The 22,380-nt window shown below is 37.3% G+C and overlaps 2 protein-coding genes across 3 annotated transcripts; both read left to right on the forward strand.

Annotated features, from left to right (window-relative positions):
* The first annotated feature begins 1,524 nt into the window (after positions 1 to 1,524).
* LOC104229901 (uncharacterized) lies at positions 1,525 to 9,338 on the forward strand. 2 transcript variants are annotated; one of them, XR_711759.2, is made up of 8 exons: positions 1,525 to 1,701; positions 1,777 to 1,836; positions 7,216 to 7,551; positions 7,644 to 7,882; positions 7,959 to 8,162; positions 8,261 to 8,353; positions 8,431 to 8,547; positions 8,647 to 9,338. XR_711759.2 is itself a non-coding variant. In XM_009782627.2 (6 exons), exons 3-5 carry the CDS (start codon positions 7,452 to 7,454, stop codon positions 8,142 to 8,144), a joined length of 525 nt encoding a protein of 174 aa, XP_009780929.2. In that variant the 5' UTR covers positions 1,525 to 1,701; positions 1,777 to 1,836; positions 7,216 to 7,451; the 3' UTR covers positions 8,145 to 8,162; positions 8,261 to 8,354. The 2 variants fall into 2 exon arrangements, 1 of the variants encoding a protein (XP_009780929.2); XM_009782627.2 differs by lacking the exons at positions 8,431 to 8,547; positions 8,647 to 9,338 and having other exon boundaries at positions 8,261 to 8,354.
* On the forward strand, positions 3,277 to 5,423 carry LOC138877556 (uncharacterized). The gene is made up of 4 exons (XM_070157173.1): positions 3,277 to 4,052; positions 4,158 to 4,255; positions 4,444 to 4,580; positions 5,250 to 5,423. The coding sequence occupies exons 1-4, from the start codon at positions 3,277 to 3,279 to the stop codon at positions 5,421 to 5,423; spliced, it is 1,185 nt and encodes a 394-aa protein (XP_070013274.1).
* Positions 9,339 to 22,380: the final 13,042 nt, after the last annotated feature.

Below are 22,380 nucleotides of genomic sequence, written 5' to 3' on the forward strand. Positions count from 1 at the left end.
TCACGTTCCTCAAGAACGCCACTGAACTGAGCCAAAACTCATACTTGGAGAACTTAGCATAAACCTTCTCCTCCCTTAACCACTACAACACAATCCGCTAATGTTAGGCATGTTTCTCCTAGTTACGAGAGTACACTAAGATATCATCAATGAATACAATAACAAACGAGTCGAGATAAGGCTGGAACACACAGTTCATCAAATACATGAACGTTGCTGGAGCATTGGTCAACCTAAAAGACATCACATGGAACTCATAATGACCATATCAGGTCCTGAAAGTTGTCTTAAGAATGTGTGAGTCCCTATCTTCAATTGGTGATACCCTAACCTTAGATCAATCTTAAAGAACACCCTCGCTCCCTAAATCTGGTCGAATAGATCATCATTGCGCGACAAAGGATACTTTTTCTTGATTGTGACTTCGTTCAACTACCTATAATCAATGCACATTCTCATAGTGCCATCCTTGTTATTCACAAATAGAACAGGCGCACTCCAAGGTGACACACTAGGCCTAATAAACCCCTTCTCAAGGAGCTTCTGAAGCTGCTCTTTCAACTCCTTCAACTCAGTCGGTGCCATACGATACGGTGGAATAGAAATAGGCTGAGTGCCCAGCACCAAATCAATACCGAAGTCAATATCCCTGTCCGGTGGTATGCCCGGCAGGTCTGCAGGAAACACATCCGAAAAATCACGCACCACGAGAACATAATAAATAGTAGGGGTCTCTACACGGACATCTCTCACAAAATCCAAATAGGATAATCAACCCTTCCCAACCATCCACTGGGACTTCAAGTATGAAATCACTCTACTAGGGACATAATCTAAAGAACCTCTCCACTCAATCCGAGGCAACCCCGAAAGCGCCAACGTTACAGTCTTAGAGTGCCAATCTAAAATAGGATAATAGGGAGACAACCAATCCATACCTAATATTACATCAATATCAATCATACTAAGTAGTAGAAGGTCCACTCTAGTCTCCAATCCCCCAATGGTCACTACACACGATCTATACACACGGTCCACAAACAGATAAAACAAGTGGGGCGTATTCAGATAATGTTCAAAATACGAGGATACATATGAATAGGAGGGAACCATGATCAAATAATACAGAGGCATGTCGGTGACAAACTGAGATAATACTTGTGATCACTGTGTCTGAAGCAATGGCATCTTGTCTGGCAGGAAGAGCATAGAAATGGGCATGACCTCACTACTAAGAAATAGACCTATCGCTACAGTTATTTAGCAACGGTTATGTATACGTTGCAATAAAATAGCTATGGCAACGGTTACAACCGTTCTATGTTCCTATCAGGCCTACTGATATAGGTAGAAGAATAAACCATTGCATTAGGGATTAAACCGTCGCTGTAGATTAATGTATCGTCACGGTTCCCTAAACCGTTGCAACAGATGCATCTTTGGCAACAGTTTCTGAAAAAAAGGGCTACTGGGTCGGTTGGACTTTCCCTCCCCATTTTCCCTCTTTATCGCGCCTTTTTTTAGAGGAGGGAGACTAAGCGCCTGAAGCAAAAAACAAAAGAAAAACTAAAAGTCTTAACACAAATACAAAGAACAAAAACCCTAAAGTTTGATTCAAGCCCTAAACGACATATCATGCTGCCATCGACGCTAAAGATCGATTACCACCAGAAAAGGCTCACGGGAAACAGAGATTAAGAGGTTCTTCTCCCTCTCTCTCTTTCTTTCTTTAAAACTACTTGTTCTTCTTACTTATTTTCTCTCATTCATCGACAGAGAGCTTTTTGAGGCCTCTCCAGTTTGAAGCTATCTAAACCTAATCTCCCTTTACACTGGGTAAGATTCATTTTATATACTTATTTATTTTGCAAGTAAAAGACAAATTGGAAATAAATTATTGGGGTAGCTGCTCTATATTTGTCATCTTCAGTGTGAAATTGGATCCAGTTCTGATATTAGTAATTTTTTGTTCACTTTAATGAATACCCATGGTTTACAATCAAAAGCCTCTGCTTTGTTACAATGAGACAAAGCGCAATAGTTAGTTTTTGAAATGGGGTCTCAAAGTTTATGCATATTTTTTCCCAAAATTTTTGTGTCTATCACCCAAAATAAGTGAGGCAACTATGAAGAAGAGTATGTATCAGGAGAACTTCTTGTATTGTATAACTGCGATATAGAGTTGAATTGTTTATGCTGCTGAAATCAAGTAGTGTATTCGACAATTGATAATTTGACATCAAAATATATGCATCACAAAAAAATTTACATTTAGATATAGCTTTTCTCCACTCTACTTATTGAATATTTTCTGGTAGTTGGAGAGATTGTAGTATAGTTTAGCAGAATCGAGTTAGGGTCGACGTCACAATGTTCAATATTATTTTTTGTTAGTAGACACTACAGAGAACTCTCATGGCATAAATTGATGGTAAACTAACAAGTTGTGCTATTCCTGAAAGTTAAATACAAGCCCACCAAAATGTTGAAAAATATGAAAAACTCATCCCATAATCTGTAGCTACCAAATTTATCAACTTGATGCTTTTATTCTCTCTGTATTTATATCTTTTTCAGTGAGCGAATGCTATCAAGGTCTCATAATATAAAGATTTATCTAGTTGTATCAAGTATTTTAGTTCATTTAAAATAATTTAACAGGGAAATCTCTGTTTTAAGTAGTTGTTAGATTTGCTTGTTTGTTCTGTGTGTTTTCTATTTCATGTGTTGGTGAATTCATTTTATTAGTACTTTATTTAAAAGGTTAACTAGTTTACTCTTCTATTAGTAATCTCGGGGTGATCACATGACTTTTATACTTGTTCTAGATAGAAGAACATATGGAGAAGAATCATTTTTTTTTTTGTGTTTCTAAGAGTTTTACTCTGGAGTCTTGGGCTTATTTTTTATTTTCAGCAGCTCTCTAGCTTATATTAGGATAATTTAGGTCACTACTTAGGTTTACTCATTCTTCATGGTCAAGCTAGTTTTGGGTATTTAACTACTTAGTAGATAAAGTTAAAAGCTGATTAAGCTCTAATAAGGAATACAATGTCATGCTTTTATATAGTCTGTTGGTGCTATATTCACCTACTTCACCCTAGTAGATTATAGTAAGAGGAATCGTAGAGGATAGAATTTTAACAAAGCTTTATGATGTCACAGGCTTATTGCTACATAAGTGAAATAGTTAAATATCTCCAGTAGTTCTAGAAATTTATTATTTGGATTAATTTTTATGATTTCATTTGTGACTCATAGGGGATTTAATATTAAATGGATAATGGAGATAAAAGTTGGACGGGTCTCCGAAGATCCACCGATGAGTATATCCGCGGAGTGAATGATTTTCTTGATAAGGCATTTGAACGGGCTTCCCAAGGTAGTGAAATATTATGCCCTTGCAAAAAATGCTCTAATTGTCAATGGCATTATAGAAATGTAGTAGAGGATCACTTAGTTTGTTATGGGTTTATTCAAGGATATACCAAATGGATTTTTCATGGGAAAAAGTTTTCCTCGAGAAATAATCCACATCCAAGCAATGATGATGAAGGTTCCAACATGCATGATGATATCGATGGACTCCTTCATGATACTTTTAGAAATGTTGAGGGTGACATGAGGCATGAAGAAGGAGTGAGAGAGGGACCATCTGAAGATGCAAAGAGATTTTTTAAATTAGTGGGTGAAGGAAAAGAAGAGTTATATCTAGGGTGTGAGAATTTTTCTAAATTGAGTTTCACCATTCGATTGTTCTTATTCAAATGCATTCATGGGTTGAGTAATGTGGCTTTTTCAAACTTGTTAGACTTGTTAAAAGAGGCATTTCCATTTGCTCAGCTACCCGAATCTTTTCACAAGGCAAAAAATATGATTCAAGATTTGGGTCTTCATTATGAAAAAATACATGCTTGCCCTAATGATTGCATGCTTTTTTGGAATGAAAATGAGAATAATGATAATTGCTCTGTATGTGGAACCTCTAGATGGAAGAATGTTGTTGATGGCTTGACTAATGCAAGCTCCAAAATCCCTGCAAAGGTTTTAAGGTACTTTCCCTTAAAGCCTAGACTTCAGAGGATATTCATGTGCTCTGAAACAGCTGCAGCTATGAGATGGCATGCTACTGAATGACCCAATGATGGGAATTTAAGACGTCCTGCTGATGGGGAAGCTTGGAAGACTTTTGATTTCTTGCACAAGGACTTCTCTCGAGATCCACATAATGTTAGATTGGGTCTTTCAAGTGATGGTTTTAACCCGTTTTGAACAATGAGCATTTCTCATAGCACGTGGCCTGTTATGCTAATGAACTATAATTTATCGCCATAGATTTGCATGAAGCCGAAGTATATAATATTGTCAATGATTATTCCAGGTACTTCTTCTCCGGAAAATGATATAGATGTGTACCTACAACCATTAATTGCTGAATTGAAGGAACTGTGGGAGACAGGGGTAGAAACATTGATGCTAAATCTAACCAAAGATTTCAAATGCGTACAGCCTTGTTATGGACAGTTAGTGATTTTCCAGCACTAGCAATGCTTTCCGGATGGAGCACTAAGGGTAGACTGGCATGACCAACTTGTAATTATGACACATGCTCTCAATATCTCAAACATAGTCGCAAGATGTGTTACTTGGGTCATCGAGCTTTTTTGCCTCCTGATCATCCATTTCGAAGAGATGAAAAATCATTTGATGGTAAGGAGGATCACAGAAGAGCACCTACTCCCTTGTCAGGTGTAGAAGTGTTAGAAGAACTTCATGATTTTAATCATATCTTTAGAAAGGGTCAAAAGAAACGGCGCTGAGGTAATGAGGGTCCGTGGAAGAAAAAATCAATCTTTTATGAATTATCATATGGGGCACATAACAAATTGCGACACAATCTTGATGTAATGCACATCGAGAAGAACATATGCGATAGTTTGCTTGGGAATTTATTGGATATGCTTGGAAAATCAAAAGATCACGTAAATTATCGCTATGACTTGGAAGAGATGGGGATACGAAAAGAGCTTCAACCATTAAAAGATAAGGGCAATAAAAAAGTTTATTTGGTTTAAGCTTATTTCTCCATGAAGCCAGAAGAGAAAAAGTTGTTTTGCACTGTTTTAAAAAATGTCAAATTACCAAAAGGGTGTGCGTCAAATATATCACGGCGTGTGGAAGTGGAGGAAATGAAAATATCAGGGTACAAGAGTCATGATGCTCATTTTATCATGCATTACTTGCTTCAGGTTGCCGTTAGAAAAGTGTTGCCCAAGAATGTTTCTTTGGCCTTGATTAGGTTGGGGAACTTCTTTAGAGCCATATGTAGAAAGGTTATAAAGCGAAGAGATCTTGATAAAATGCAATCTGAAATATTGAAATTGAATGTGACCTTGAAAAGATCTTTCCTCCAACTTTTTTGATATAATGGAACATTTGCCTATCCATTTAGTAAATGAAATTAAGCTTGGGGGTCCGACTCATTTACGTTGGATGTATTCTATTGAGAGAAACTTGTGTAAGTATAAGGCATTTGTTCGTAACCGATGTCATCCAGAAGATTCAATAGCAGAGGATTTTTGGCCGAAGAGTGCTTGATATTTTGTTCGAGATACCTACATGATGAGGTGAAAACAAGATTTAGTAGGTATCAATTAGAAGATGATGCGGGGGCTGAAACAGAGGGAGATGATTTGTCACCTATATTCCCTAAGATAGGTCATCCAATTGGAAGTAAGAAGAAAAAGAAAGGCAAGGCATTTACCATGGATCTACAATTATGTTTTGAAGCACATCGATATGTTCTGTTCAATACTAGAGATGAACAATTGGAGATGTTTATCCAGTAAGATAATTGTCATTTTTAATATAACTTTATTAATTTATTTATATGATATGATATTTTATACTTTATCCATAAAGGCCTAATAGATGTATCTGAAATATACATGTTTGCAGGGAACATAAGAGTTTAATTGATAATCAGACTAGATCAAATGCATGGATTAGAGCACGCAATCATAGTCAGGAATTCGACAATTGGTTCAAAGAGAAAGTTAAAACTGTTGAAGTGCCCAATCATTTACGGTGGCTAGCTAAAGGGCCCAACATAGTTGCAAAAAATATACTGGATATTTCAACAATGGATACCGATTTCATACGATGGAACGAGATAGTCGACTCAAGACTCAGAATAATGGAGTGACTCTGTCAGCCACAACTGATAGTTTTGCTAGTGCTAGAGATTCAAATCCTATCGATGGAGAGGTTATCTATAATGGATCTATTCAGGATATTATTTAGATTGATTATTGGGGTTGTTTTAGTATTATACTGTTTAGATGTGATTGGCTTCATAATCAAATAGATGAATATGGCTTGACTCGAGTATACTTCAACAGATTATGTAGTGCCGATGACCCCTTTGTATTGACATCTCAAGTGCATCAAGTTTTTTATGTGGAGGATCCAATTGAGAAAGATATTTATTACCCAAGAAACAAAGTCCCTATTGACTTGTATGATTTGAAGGAGGAAAATTGTGATAATATTGCAGACACATTTTGGAGGGATCTTGATGATAACATTGGTGCGTCAATTAGTTTACCCTATGTTAATGTTATATGGTCCAGAGAAGATCTACCTAGTGATGTCATTGATATGACATCTCATGCAGAACTTTCACAAGATACAAATATAGAAACATCAGAAGAGGAGGATGATATTGATGATACTGATTGGGATTGGATGGATGCTGATGATTGAAGAATGTGCTTCTGAACTTTGTTTTTAATTATACAAATATGAAAACATCAGAATAGTTCTTTTTTGCATTTTCTTCTTTGTACCATCACTTTCAAAGAAAATGGAAAAGGATGTTATTTGATATTTCTTCTTTGACTGTGCTGTAATTGTATTTGAATTTTATTTTCTTTAACTGTTATGTAATTTTGGATCGTAAATCAAGTATGTTTCTTCATGTCAATCTTGATTTAAAGTCTGATGAGTGTGATATGCATTTGAAAAATAAGTAGTTATATTCCTACTTGTCCTCATAGTGTTGCTATAATTTAGCTATCGAGGGAAAGAATATTGACGCTCCAACTGTTTTATGGTTTATCATCTTGACAGAGTTTGATAGTCATGAGACAAGAAGAACGTCCGAAACATATACTGATTTTGGCTCTAACTATTTATGTTGTATCATCTTGACAGAGTTTGATAGTCATGGGACAAGAAGAACGTTCAAGACAAAAGAAAAAAATAAAAAACTCTACATACATTAATGCTGGAACATTTACCTCTTTGGTATACCAAAAAAGGTTATCGCTGACCAGAAAAACAAATGTTCCAGCTAACTGTATACGGTCAAGTGAAGAGCATGAGCTTCTGCCAAATTTAGTTGAAGACCATTAGATACTAACACCACAAAATTCAGAATAGTAGCCCATATGCAAAGCGAAACTACCACCCCTGCAGCAGATTCATTAGAGGAACAAATGCAATTGAATTCTACAACTGTTGATGAACAAGAACAATGTGAACATCAAGGCAAGAATTTTCGTACAAATACTGATTCCTTTTCAATTATAAAATTGAACTATATATAATTTTATGGTTATCTATGGTTTGTATTATTGTAGGCGATTCTGCTCGAAAAAGGAAAAAAGGTAAAACAAAGATGCTAAGTGTACATGGAAGCAGTGAGCGGAAATTGATTATAGCAAATGAGAACAATCAATCTGTTTGTCCTACTAAAGATGTTGTGGCAGAACTGGGTAGTTTTCTTGGCACATTGGCAAGGAATGCGAGTCTTTGCCCTCTTGATATATTTGAATTGAGAAAAATGGACACAAAAGAAGATTTGTGGGCGTATACCAAGGTTTGAAGTTTCCAATTCAATTTTCGGTTGAATAAATTTAATAGTTTTTGCACTAACCCACTAAATCAATTTATAGGAGAAATATGATATTCCCGATGCTGCAAAAAAATGGACTTTGGATGCTATTCAAGCTGCTTGGAGAAGACACAAGAGCAATTTGAAAGAACACCACTTTGACGCCTATGCGAATGATGAAATTCGAATGCAAAAAAGGCCTGAATATATTCCAGCATCTCAATTTAAGGATCTCCTCAAATATTAGAACTCTGAAAAATTCCAGGTAAGTTTTACTACTTGCAACAACTAGAAACAAGAAACAAATGGTACAACTGAACTAAACTCCTCTTTGTCTTGTCTTGTTGAATTATTTATTTGCAGATAATGTCCAAGACCAATATTGAGAATCGAAAACAATTGAAGAATCCACACACTGTCGGCAAAATTTTTTTTGCTATAGTCCGCAATGAATTGGTGTGTTATTTATCAGTAAATATGATCATGTTGTCATTTTTAAGAATATTTTTGATAACCACTCTTAATGTATCTAGGAAAAAGAGAAGAACACTTCCGACCCTTTATCACTACGAGAGTTCTTTGTGGCTACAAGATCAAGAAAACCTGGAAGGTCGTACAATGATTCTGATGAAGATACAACTAGTAAACTTGTGCGAATTCTATCTAATTGCTTTTTTATTGAGATAAACTATTTGTTCCTACTGAATTTTTATTTACCAGAATTCTCTTTTTAAATATTTACATTATAGGCTGAAATGGAAAAAATTGAAGCACAACAAAGTGAAGATGGTAGCAACTTTGTTAATGCATTTGCAGCCGTTATGGGACCTGAACATTCAGGGCGACTTAGATTATATGAACGAGGTTACAAGAACTTCTTTGAAAGGAAAAATGGGACATTTTGAACCCTCTTCACATGCTACAAATAATCCGGTCCAACAAATGGAAGAGAGGATGGTAAGAATGTTTGAGGAACAAAAGGAACAATTTGAGAAACAGAAGGAAGAATTTGAAAAACAGAAGGAACAATATGAGGAACAAAAGAGAATGATGCGACAAGAAATTCTAGGAGATATCGTTGTACAGTTTCAACGTTCAGGATTGCCAATTGATCCTACTATTTTAGCAACCTTGTGTGGTCGTTCATCGGGAGAAGCTTCCTCCGCACAACAAGTAGCTATTCAACCAATCAAAAGGCCATCTTTTGGTAGCAAAAATCAAGGCTAGAATTTTCTTTTTGAGATTAGTTATAGATTGGTTAATTTTAGTTTGTACAATTTATGTGATTTCTATAAATCAAGGTTAGATCTCCCAGCTGTCTTCAATTCTGTCAAATTAGTATCCATCAAAAATTTATTAAAGTCAGCTACTTCAAACTCTTGAACTGGATTCACATTGAATCTATCATCTAGATGTCTAATAGCGTTGAAATCACCCATTGCAATCCAAGCACCCTGTTGCAAGCTAGCAATTGATCTCAATTCATGCTATAGTGCTTTCCTATCACTAACAGTATGTAAGCCATACACCACAGTCATATGGATATTTGAACCATATTGCCTGGACTCTATGCTCAAGCAAAGCAAGCATGCCTATTTTATTCTGCCTAATGAACTTCATTACCTCAATCTCCATATCATCAGTTTATTGCTCGGTGGTTGCATGACCTGTAGACATGATATGCCTATTTGATACTCTTTTTGATCATTCACCTTCAGTTTTGAATTGGATGACTTTGTGTCTTGAGAGTTCAGCTATATAAAAAGAAGAATATGTATGAAACTAAAAATTCCAACGTGAGCCTGTTAATCGTATCATATATTTAACTGGAACTTGGAGATAATTCCTTTAAATGATTGAAGCTGAAGTAAAAAAAGATTCAATTCGACTGTATCCCCATCTCCGCAAAATAAGTTTAGTAATATTGATTTGACTGAAACTGGCCTTTCAATCTTGAGGCTTGGTCCATTGCTCAACATTTCCCTCTCCAAATACTGGCAATAACTTTCAAAAACTCGCGAACTCACATTAACTCCAAAATCTAGCAAGACAAGCAGTTCCAATTCTAGCCTGTTCAATTCTGCATTGGTTATTCTGCATTTACCATTTTGTTGGCATTAGCTGCTACAACTCTATTCTTTCTTTAGGTAGATTAGCTCCCTGTATACCTTGCTTTATAGCTTCATATAAGCTTGTAGTCATCGTATGATTTTGTACTTTTATTCATTGCTTGGTCTAAAATTGCAATCACCTTGAGGCTTGGTATAAAATTGCAGTCATCATTTGGTGCTTAAGTCCTTGCAGCTTGTGAGCTATTTCTGCAAGAAACGTTATTGGTCATTGCTTCCTTGATTGCTTTTCTTTTGATTACATGAGTATCATCTTTTTGGGACAAGCTTCTGGATGTTGTACAGTTGTTTTGACAAACTCGGTTTATGTATTCTGATAGCTTTAACTGCGGAGAAATTTTGAGGAACTTGATAGTGCATAACTTTTGGATAGACAATGTATACATGATAATCAGAGGGAGTACATCGTGGTGATGTTCCTGGGAAACAGAGTTGGCATTTTCTTTATCACACTTCTTTTTCATTTATGATATCATGTGCTTTGCTTGAAACACACATACATCGTTTCTAAAATTTTGTACTGCAACTTTCATATTTTCGTACTGCCATATTTTCATGAATCTCACAGTTCAGTTGCAGCTTGAGTACACTTGCTTTCATATTTTCGTACTGCCAGTTACACGTTCTATTACTTAAATAAGTTTCTTAAAATTTTGAGGAGCACTCAAAATACTTGAGTCTGATACAGACTTGGAATATACCTACAAAAAAGAAACAGTCTCTAGAAAGTAAAATTACCAAAATTGAGAGATACAGAGTCTATCTTAGAAGTATATAAGGATGAGCATTATTTGTGTGCTTCCATTATTTGGTGATGCACTCATGTGAAAACTTGCTTATGACAGAAAATTGTCCTTGGAATGAGTGTGCTAATCTTGTGAATTTCTATGGTTGATCATATATACTGATTTGTTAATGCAGTGGAGATTGCACTATGAAGGTAGAGCAGTTACATATAGTGAGGCATTTCATTTGCTGCTGTTAGTCTGGCAGTTTGCTCCAACTAGATTATAACTTATAAGAAAGTAATTAACAGTTTGTCATATATACTATATGTGATCCTGGCACAGTCTTACTCTTTGTTGGGGTTTCTACTATGATCTTCATGGTTTGCGCCTACTTCATTGATCAATAGGTCACATACTTGAATGCTCTAATAGTAAAGCTGGTAACTGTTAATTCTCTTCCGTATTCTCCTCCCTGCATTAATGGCTGCAATGTTCTCATGAACTAAGCTTAGTAGTTGTTAGCCTATTTTCATTAGAAATCACATATCAAGTTGACGGTCTAATTTTCTCCTATAGAAGGAAAAAAGGCCCCAAGATTTTGACTTACTAATTAGTGGCAGCCAAGATTTTGAGGTGGCCTTCACATGTAAAAGTTGTAGTGTGATCTGACCATTGTGTTAGAGTTTGATCGGACTAGTTTCATCTTTTGTTCAGTCTTTTAAGTACTTATATTATTTTATTGGTCTTAATATATAGTACAATAATAATGATATTGAGAAGAAAATATTTTTCTTTTTCCTATCCTCTGATTATTGTTGTTCTTGTTGAATTTACAAGTGAACCAAATGATCAAGGGGGAGATGAAAGCAGTGAAGACCTTACCTAAAAATATTGGTTGTAGAATCTTCACACAATCTAAGAATATTTTTGTTTTTGACCTATTTTGCAAACTTATATATGCCAACTTTTAGATTATTAAACACTTTTATTGTATATTTTGCTTTTATCATGGTTGTGTATTTTGAAATATGATTTTGTTGATGAATATATTTTCATTTCATCATTTATATATAAATTTTAGTGTATTATATTATCCTGTTGTGATAGCTGATAACAACCGTTAATAGGTCCAAATAGTTGTTGCAGTAGCTCCTTATAACCGTTGCAGTAGCTCCTTATAACTCGTTGCATCTGCTTTTAATAACCGTTTCAATAGAAATAAAACAAACCATGTCAAAAATGTTGTAATGGCTATAGCAACGGTTCTCAACCGTCGCAAAATACCTGTAGCGACGGCTCAAGACCGTTGCCATAACTCGCTACTAATCGTTGTAATTGACCATAGTAAAACCGTCACGGTAGATGTGCCTGTGGGAACGGTTAAGAAACCGTTGTTGTAAACCGTTGCAATAGACCTATAGCGACACTTGATCCCGCAACGAAGCCTAAACCGTGGCATTAGGTTTATTGCAACGGTTTTTCTTAATAAGGCAACGGAACTCGTGGTGTTGCCATAGGACTATTTTCTAGTAGTGCCTCCACCTGATCTGCCTCTCCCTCTTGGGCGACTCCTAGCTGACTGGGCAGGTGGTGATGTAACTAGTGCTGAAGATGCAGCCTGACCCTTCTGCTGCGCTGGACCTCCCTGGCGCCAAGGACACTGCCTCCACATATGCCAAACTCCCCACACTCAAAATAACTCCATGGTACTGGTGGTGGGGACTAAAGAGAGCCACGGGCACTGGGATAACTGGTAGAAGAACCTTCCATAGACGAGCCCTGAACCGATGAAGCACGGGACGAACTCTAAGCTGGAAGGGCACTAAGAGATAAGTGACCCTGCTAAGAACTGTGAAAACCATAGCCAGATGACGCACCACAATGAGCTGGACAAGCCGTCTGAGCATGCCTAAAGGGACGGCCCCTGCTGTGGTGAAACTGACCTCCAAAAGGAACACCATCAAAACTACCAAATCCATGAGTCCTCTTGGCCTCCCTCTTACTCGCTCCTGGCTGCGAATCTACTCTATATCCCGAGAAATGTCAACAACCTCCTCAAAAGAAGCACCAGACGCCCTCTCCCTAGTAATAAGAATCAACAACTGATAGGTGAGGTCATCAACGAACCTCCCGATCCTTTTCCTGTCATTGGGAACCAACCAAATAGCATGACGAGCCAACTCAGAAAATCTCATCTCGTACTGCATCACCGTCATGTCATCTTGACGCAACTGCTCAAACAGTCTGTGCATCCTCTCTACGGGACTGCGACAAATGTTTCTCCACGAAGAGAACAGAGAACTACTGCCAGGTGAGGGGCGCTGCACCAACATGCCTATGCTTCTCATAAGCCTCTCACCAAGTGAAGGCAGCTCCAGAGAACTGAAAGGTAGTGAATGAGACCCCACTGGTCTCCAAAATACCTGCTGTATGGAGAATCCTCTAACACTTATCCAAGAAACCCTAGGAATCCTCACCCCCTGCACCGCTGAAAGTCGGAGGCTGAAGTCTACCAAACCTCTCCAATCTACGTTGCTCCTCATCAGGCATGATTAGAACCACAAAGTTCGGAGCAGGTGCAACCGGCTGGGCTGGTGGTGCACACGGTGTTTGAAGTCCCTGTACCACCTACTCAAGTGTGCGGGCAGCGGGAGTCTGAGTACCTCCCCTGACCTGGGAAGTGCCTGCTGTAGTAGAAACAGAGACCTCCAAAGCAAGACCGATGTACAGGGTAAGAATCTGAGCTAAGGTCTCCTAAAGATCTGGAATCACGAAGGCCACAGCTGGTGCTGAGCTGGTCTCGCTGGTGCATCCATAACTAGAACCTGATCATTTACTGGGGCAACTGGTGGATCTGCAGGTGCTGCCCTAGCTGTTGTGCGGGCTACACCCCTGCCCCTACCATAGCCTCTACCGTGACCTCGGCCTCTCACGACCCTAACTGGTGGTACTGGTGGTTGTCAGTCCTGACCGGTAGCACATGTCCTCACTATCTATGAGAGAATAGAATAACAGAAGTTTAATTACCAGTATCAACAAATTTGCACGATAAGAATTCAAGAAGGTGAAGTTTTCTAAGTGTTCTACTGCCTCTCAAAGATAAGTACAAATGTCTCCGTACCGATCCGCAAGACTCTACTAAACCTGCTCACGACTCGTGAGACCTATGTAACCTAGGCTCTGATACCAACTTATCACGACCCAAAGCATGACCTGTCGTGATGGCACCTATTGATGATACTAGGCCAACCGACATTACCAAAACACTTTCAACAATAACCAGAAACAATCAAGACTCTTAAAGTAACTGAAATCTTTATCATAAAACGGGGTGAACCCCAAAACATAAGTGCGGAAATAAAGCCCGACATCGGGGTGTCATTTGTCGAAGAAGAAAGCAGTCTGCGAACGCTAACAGCTACCTCGCGATCTCCAATGATCAGCTACGAGTACTATAAATAATATCTGCATCCAACAACTCCCAGATCGGCACATGAGGCACTAGGAGTAACGTGAGTACACCAACTCAGTAAATAACAATAATAAATAAGGAACTAAAGATAGTGACGAGCTATACAGTTTTAGTTCATTTTCTATAATTTCAGAAAAGAAAATAGTCATGCTTCCAAAGTTCCAGTAATTCAAGTCAAATCAGCTTATTTTAGTCAAGTTCAAGAAAATTCAGATAAGAATATTTTTCAACAGTTATCAAAACATGGATATAAGGCAACAATGTGCATGAATAATGTAATTATATACTGTCTCTTAGGCAATCATCTCTCAGTCCTCCCAATCACTCCAACCTCACGATCACTCATACCTTCCAGTCACTCATTCCTCATAATCACTTAGCACTTGGCACTCACACTCAGTAGGTACCGCGATCAGTGGGGGTGTACAGATTCCGGAGGGGCTCCTTCACCCCAAGCACTATATCAAGATAATCATGGCGTAAATCAATAAAACATGTTACGACATACAGCTTGATCCCATAAATATCCTTACAATCAGGCCCTCGACCTTACTCAGTCATCAATCTCTCCGGTCTCTCGGGCTCTCAGAAATCAGGAAAATCAGCCCAAACATCAGTAACATGAGGTATCAGATAGAATAACAGAGACTGAGAGATGATATACGAGTAAAAACTGTGACTGAGTACAAATAGCATATAACAGGCAATTCAACAAGTAACGTGGGACTCAACAGTACAAATACATAGCCTAGACTTGGTTTCTAACATGATTTACAATAAATTTCCATAACACATAGAAAGCATATAGCTGACAGCATGTTTGTTCAACTTTGCAGCTCATACGCGGCGGACCAAGTCGCAATCCCCCTCGGTGCACGCCCACACGCCCATCACCTAGCATGTGCGTCACCTCCAAAATAGTCACAAGACACAATGTCCAGGGTTTCATACACTCAGGACCAGATTTATAACCATTACTTACCTCAATCCGAGCAAAATCCTATTCTGCAATGCTTTTGCCTCTCGAAACGGCCTCCAAACATCCTGAATCTAGCCAAAAGTAATACAACACAATCAATATATGCCTAAGGAACCAATTCCACAAGAAAAACTGCTAAATTGGACTCAAATACTAAAATTGGCTCGAACCGCTCCCAGTCCCATGTCTCAAAATCCGACAAGTCACAAAATATGAAAGCACATTCACTTACGAGTCTAACCATACGAATTTTATCAAAATCCGACATCATTAGGCCCCTCAAATACCCAAATTACACTCTCCAAAATCTCAAGCCCTAACTCCTAATTTTCACTACAAAATCCCATTAATTAGATGAGAAATCAATGGGAAAACACTACAGCTAAGAGTACTTAGGCTCAAGGGACTTACCTGAGTGAAAATCCTTGAATCCCCTTCAAAAATCACCTCAAAAGCTTCAAGGTCCGAGTTGAAAATGGTGAAAATGAGGAAAAATCATGAAGTCCTCTATTTATACATTCTGCCGAGTGAAGCCGCACCTGCGATCCCTTCATCGCATCTGCGGACCCAGCTCTGCCTCTGCGGAAATCACTTAAACCCCTAGGACCACTTATGCGCCTCTAGACCGCATCTACGATCATCACAGGTGCGGAAACTACCTCGCACCTGCGGTTCCTACCCAGGTCCTCCATGGCCACATCTGCGGCTCCTCAATCGCTCTTGTGGGCTCTCACCTGAGGCTCCCACTCTGCAGGTGCGGAGACACCAGAACCAGCAGCTCCAGCTACATTTTTCAAGTTTCAAACTTTTCGTTAACCACCCGGAATCACCCCGAGGAACTCGGGACCTCAACCCAACATACCGACATGTCCCATTACATTATATGAACTTAGTCAAACCTTCAGATCGCTCAAAACAACATCACAATACCAAATTACCCCCGGATTCAAGCCTAAGAACTTCTAAAGTTTCAAATTCCAGAAATGACGCCGAAACCTATCAAATCACGTTCAAATGACCTCAAATTTTACACACAAGTCAGAAATGATACCACGAACCTACTCCAACTTCTGGAATTTCTTTCCGACCCCAATACCAAAACTTTCACTCCCGGACAAAATCGCCAAAATTTCAACTTTCGCCAATTCATGCATAATTCTACCACGGACCTCCAATTCACATTATATATGCGCTCCCACATCTGAAATCACCTAACGGAGCTAACGAAATCATCAAAATTAAAATCCGAGATCATTTACACATAAGTCAATATCCGTCAACTTTTTCAGCTTAAACCTTTTCCTAAGAGACTAAGTGTCTCAAGTCACTCCAAAATCACTCCGGACCCAAACCGACTAACCCGGCAAGTCAAAATATAGCTGAAGAACACAAAAGAAGCAGAAAATGGGGAACAAGGTTATAACTCTCGAAATAACCGACCGGATCGTTACAAATAGTCCGGATTAAAAGTGTCTTTATCGAAGGAGATATATAATGTTGATATTCTTTTGTATTTTTTGGTCAAACTATTAATTAGATGAACATCAAAAATTCCTATGTTGAGCACTTGTAAGATAGATAGGTAAAATTACTTGCAATAATAGATTTCTAGCAACTTGGTTTAGAAACCTTAAAAACAATGTAAGTAACACGTTATAAAAAGTTAAACTATAAAATGACCAAAAACTTTAACACTGTCAATATATATATATCTTAATTATCAATATTTATTTTTATTCTTAATTATTTACTTAAATTTATTAAAGTGTTTTCTGAGTTATCAATTTTAATCATTCAAATTGATTCAATCCAACTAAAAAAGGAAACTTATTTGTTTCTTTAGTTTGTTTTTTAATGTTAAAAACTTATTTGTGACACAAGACTTTGTAATAATGACATGAGACAGATGTACATTCCGCGTGCCCAATAATGTTGGTAGGCAAAGTAACAAGTAATACTAGATTCAATTTAATTAATTTTACAAATTGAATTCGGCTGCACTCATTGGTTAATGATTATATAATATGGATTAAAAAGTAGATTTTGGCCTCTGAAAATTCAAACGGAAATCATTCTTCAAATATTACGACAATTAAAAATAATTATTTAAATGAGTTATCACAATTTTTCACCAAAAAGATTAGGTATGACTCAAAGTTTAAAATATTTTATTATGCAAAATCAAATGTCATCTAAAGAAGAAGATTAGAGCTTTAGATGAATTGCTACTAGTCAAAGAATTGGATGCTGATAAACCATTTTGTGAACAAGTAATGAAATTTGTAAGATGAATCCCAGGTACTACAAGTATTTTTTTTAAATTAACAAAAAGAATTGGATGCTGATAAACCATTTTGTGAACAAGTAATGAAATTTGTAAGATGAATCCCAGGTACTACAAATATTTTTTTTAAATTAACAAAAATAAAGGCGGTAAATATATTTTTTATAAAATCATATTAATGACATTAAATTGAAAAGATTCAGCTAACAAAATATTATAAAAGCAAGAACATATCAACATATATTCATAAAATTTCATGTGGTAACACTTCTAGCAATATGTCATGACCCAATTTCCTCTCCATTGGGTATCGTGATGGTACCTAGATTTAGGAACTACGTAAGTCTAATATTTACAGAATATCAAACAATAATAAGAAAGACTAACAGTCTCGATATAAAAATCTTTATAGAATTTACAATTTTTAAAAACCGGTAGTACAAGTCATAAGCTCTACAGAGTTTACGACAACTTCTAAATACAACTGTTTGAAAATAAGTAAAACAGTGTGAATACAAAATTAGGAAGGTGACTCTGAATCCTGCGAATGCAGCAACAAGTTTACCTTGAGTCTTCACAGCAACGATCAGCACAACTACTAACGAACAAATTCCTGGATCTGTACAAAAAAATGTATAGAAGTGTAGTATGAGAACACCACAGCGGTGCCCAGTAAGTATCAAGACTAACCTCGGTGGAGTAGTGTCGAGGAACAGTCAAGACACCTACTGGTCTAATAAACTAACAAGTATAAGTATAGGAACAAAAAAAAATTATATCTACATAAAGACTACGCCGATAAGGCTAACAATAAAGAAATTTGTAATAAAGAAGGAAACAGGAAGTAACAGTGGAACACCATAAAAAGGATACAGAAGAGTGAATAGAAACACAACGCACATCCAAAATCACAAATACAATAAAGACAAATAATAATTCAGCAACTACGACAGATTTCACATCAGGCCTTAGTCAACAAACTCTGATCAATTAGTCAAATCCTTCAAATATAAGTCTGTCACCCATAAGTTTTCAAATACAAATTTCTTTAGAATATAATCCTTCCTAATAAAAATATTTCGAAATATACTTCCTTCAAATAAATATCTTTCCAACATAATTCTTTCGAAATAAATACCTTTCGAATATAATCTTTTAACATAAATATCCTTCGAATATAAGTTACCATGTGCCACCTCATCTCATTATCATTCAATATAGGTCTTAATGCCTGAACCCTAACATTGGGCATCTTGTGCCCTCATAACTGCACTGATGACTCCCGTGCTAAATAGAGCCATTCTCACATGAAAGACAAGTAAACAAGGGTGTGCATCTATACTCAACAATATTAAGAAAACCTCATATCTGATAAGGATGCTTAGCTACGTGTATGCTTGTGCAAGTATCCTAACATAGTTCATACCAGCTAGTAAGCATAAGAAAAAGAATGGACAACACGTAGAGTGTTTATCAGAAGCATAGAAGAATAACAGCTCAGAACACAAATATAACAATAGGGGATCTCCCAGGATACCGTCCTGTAGTCCCAAACGTAAATGTGCCAGGGGATCTCCTAGAATACCATTTTGTAGTTCCAAAATAAACATGCAAAACTGGGGGATCTCCCGAAATACCGTTCCGTAATCCCAAAGTAAATATGCAGAACAAGGGGATCTCCCGGAATACCGTTCTGTAGTCCCAAAGTAAATATACAGCGCAATCAACATAGATAGCAGTTATAGCACGACAGAAACCTCGTGCATCACCACAATAACTACAATAGCAACAATGATAATAATACAATGTACGACAAGTAACTCAACTCAAGAATTTTAAATTACAAAGAAATGGTAGAACTCATTCATAAGGAATAACCACAGTAAAGAATGCTAAGTGTAAAGAGAACGGCTCCACAAAGAAGGATCTAATATGCCCCAACGATTCCACAATATACAGATCGGCAACAAGGAAAACTAATACGAGTCAAATAGTTCAAAATTAGGGCATGTCAACTAAAACATGGGATATCTAGACTTCTTTTAAGGTTGGGTAATTGCGAAGAATATTCAATAATTCAATTAAAGATAGACAGCGCAAAGATAATCATAACCTCAATTAAGACTAAACAATTATAGGATGAGATGATTATAAATTTTAATTAAAGATAAGTAGTTATGAAAAGATAGCATGACAATAGAAGAGGTAAAATCTTCAGTTAAGTCAAATAAGAGTCAAATAGGCAAAAAGAGTGAATCCTAAAACAATTAATTCTAATTTAAGCATGTAGAGATGAAACTAGTAAATAAGAACTCAGTCATATCAAGAACAACTTCATACACAGTGAATATAAGAACCTAAGAACCCTAAAAGGCCAGTTTTCTACAAATAAGTCTGAGTACGCATTCGGTACCTCGCATACAGGGTCTACAATCAACATAGAAGACTCAAATCTGAAGGGGAAATTCCCCAAACAAGGATAGGCAAGATATTTACCTCAAAGAAGACAAACCGATATTTTAAAACGAACTTCTCAGGTGAAATGACTTCCGGACGGCTCAAATCTAACCAAAAAAACTTCAAAGCACAAATAAAACTCATAAAAAATTATTCTGGATCATAAAGTCTCAATCTTTAATAAAATCAAAAAATCGGTCCAAAAGTTGACCCCCGGGGCCACACCTCGAAACCCGACAAATTTTACAATTATCGAATACACATTCCCATTTGAGTTTAACCATACAAAAATTATCAAATTCCGATACCATTTGGTCCCTCAAATCATGATTTTTCATGTTTGAAAGATTTTACAATTTTCCCCCCAAATTCTCCTTTTAGATTCTCATGAATTTGATGTTAAATCTAAGATATAATCACAAATTATAGTTGGAAATTGGTTAGAAACACTGAACCAATGATTTGGTATGAAACATTTCTCTCAAAATCGCCCACCCTCAGACCTAGGGTTCAAAATATGATAAAATGAAGCTAAGTCCCGAAATGGGAGACTTAATACCAGCCCTAGATGTCGCATTTGCGACATTAAGATCGCAAATGCGATTCTTGCAAATGCGAGGCTGGCCAGCTCTGATCAGGTCGCAAATGCAGACTCGCAAATACGAGTTCTGAGATGTTTGCAAAATCGACAGTTGCATCGCAAATGCGATGAAGTTGTTCGCAATTGCGAACACCCCTGCCCCGGACCAGGGACACCAGCACAACTGAACCTTCTTCCAACACTCCGAAACACATACGAAACTCATTCGAACCCTCGGAGCTCCATGCCAAACATCTACGCAAGTTTTACAACATAACACGAACTCGCTCGTGCTATCGGAACACCAAAATAACCTCTAGAACCACGAATTGGATGCCAAAATACATGAAAATCATCATGAACTTCAAGAACTTATAGAATTGCAACCAAGCGTCCGAACCATATCAAATCAACTCCAAATGACACCAAATTTTGCAGACAAGTCCCAAATGACAAGACGGAGCTGTTCCAACTCTCGAAATCGCATTCTAACCCTGATATCACAAAAGTCAACTATGGGTCATACTTCTCCATTTTCCAAACTTCAACTTTTTTCAACTTTCGCCAAAATGCCTTAAATTACCCTACGGATCTCCAAATCTGAATCTGAATGCATGCCTAAGTTAAAAATCACCATACGAAGCTCCTGACATCATCCAAAACTCATTCCGGGGCCGTTTACATAAAAGTCAAATTCCGGTCAAATTCTCACCACTTAAGCTTCCAAAACTAGATTCCTTCTTCCAATTCGACTCTGAATCATCCGGTAACTGAATTCAACCATATGCAAGTCGATACACATAATATGAAGTTGTTGAAGACCTTACATCACCGAATGAAGCTTAAATTCTCAAAACGACCGGCCGGGTCGTTACATCCTCCCCCTTAAAACAAGCGTTCGTCGTCGAACATGCCAAGATTTGCCTCGAAGTCCTCAAATCACTGAATACAGACTTCCAACATAAACCCGCGGATGATCCCATGTCAACCCAATCTACATAAGCCTGACAACACCATCTCAACTGTAATTTAGCCTTTGTACCAATACTAATAAGCCTTAGAGCCCAAAATTCTCATCTCCCATCCATTTCCAAAAGATCCGATTCGAAATCCATATTCGGTATCACTCTCAACCAGCTGTAACAACTCATGCCTACACCCACAAGGTACACCCACGCAACATAATACACCACGCATGGGCCTATAATAACATTTCTATTCACAATAGCTGCCCGAAATCAAATCCAGCACCGACTATTAGCCTCATATCCAATAGGAACCTGTTTCAAATATCCATAACACTGATGATGATACAAGAACGACGAAAACCTCATAACTAAACACCCAAATCAACAAGTCATAACTAACGCTACCGGGCACACACCCCGCAAGCTAAAATTTAAGAAGCACAGAACGAAAGTGACTTAATATGTAAAGAGAAATACATTAGAGAACTATCAAACAAGCCCGACAGGCACAACTCTCTATCAGTATTGGCCTACAAAATAATATAACAGGGAAAGAATTAAAGTATATGAACAATTCGCAAGGACCTTATACTGATATAACTACCACTGCAGTACAAGCCCGGTTCAAACATATCAAATCACATGAAATTACAAGGGTCCCGCCCCAACTTTGAATCACCAGTAGGATATACATCAACCAACTGGAACCTTTCACTAGATCAATTTCGTCAATAAAATTACAATACATACTGGCTCCTACACCGGTGGAGCATTAAAAATCATAGCTCGTAATAAAAAATATCAAAAATCACATCAAGCCTACCATAATGGAAAATATAAATTTACTACTAGTCTCATAACTCTAAATAATGAATAGAAACAGACG

Source organism: Nicotiana sylvestris, chromosome 9 (genome assembly GCF_000393655.2).
Source record: "Nicotiana sylvestris chromosome 9, ASM39365v2, whole genome shotgun sequence".
NCBI lineage: Eukaryota > Viridiplantae > Streptophyta > Magnoliopsida > Solanales > Solanaceae > Nicotiana > Nicotiana sylvestris.

Coding starts and splice junctions, on each gene's coding strand:
- LOC138877556 (XM_070157173.1), top strand. CDS start 3,277: ATGGATAATGGAGATAAAAGTTGGACGGGTCTCCGAAGATCCACCGAT. Junction 4,053..4,157: donor ATCCCTGCAAAGGTTTTAAG/GTACTTTCCCTT, acceptor TGGGAATTTAAG/ACGTCCTGCTGATGGGGAAG. Junction 4,256..4,443: donor ATTGGGTCTTTCAAGTGATG/GTTTTAACCCGT, acceptor GCTGAATTGAAG/GAACTGTGGGAGACAGGGGT.
- LOC104229901 (XM_009782627.2), top strand. CDS start 7,452: ATGCAAAGCGAAACTACCACCCCTGCAGCAGATTCATTAGAGGAACAA. Junction 7,552..7,643: donor AGAACAATGTGAACATCAAG/GCAAGAATTTTC, acceptor GTATTATTGTAG/GCGATTCTGCTCGAAAAAGG. Junction 7,883..7,958: donor ATTTGTGGGCGTATACCAAG/GTTTGAAGTTTC, acceptor ATCAATTTATAG/GAGAAATATGATATTCCCGA.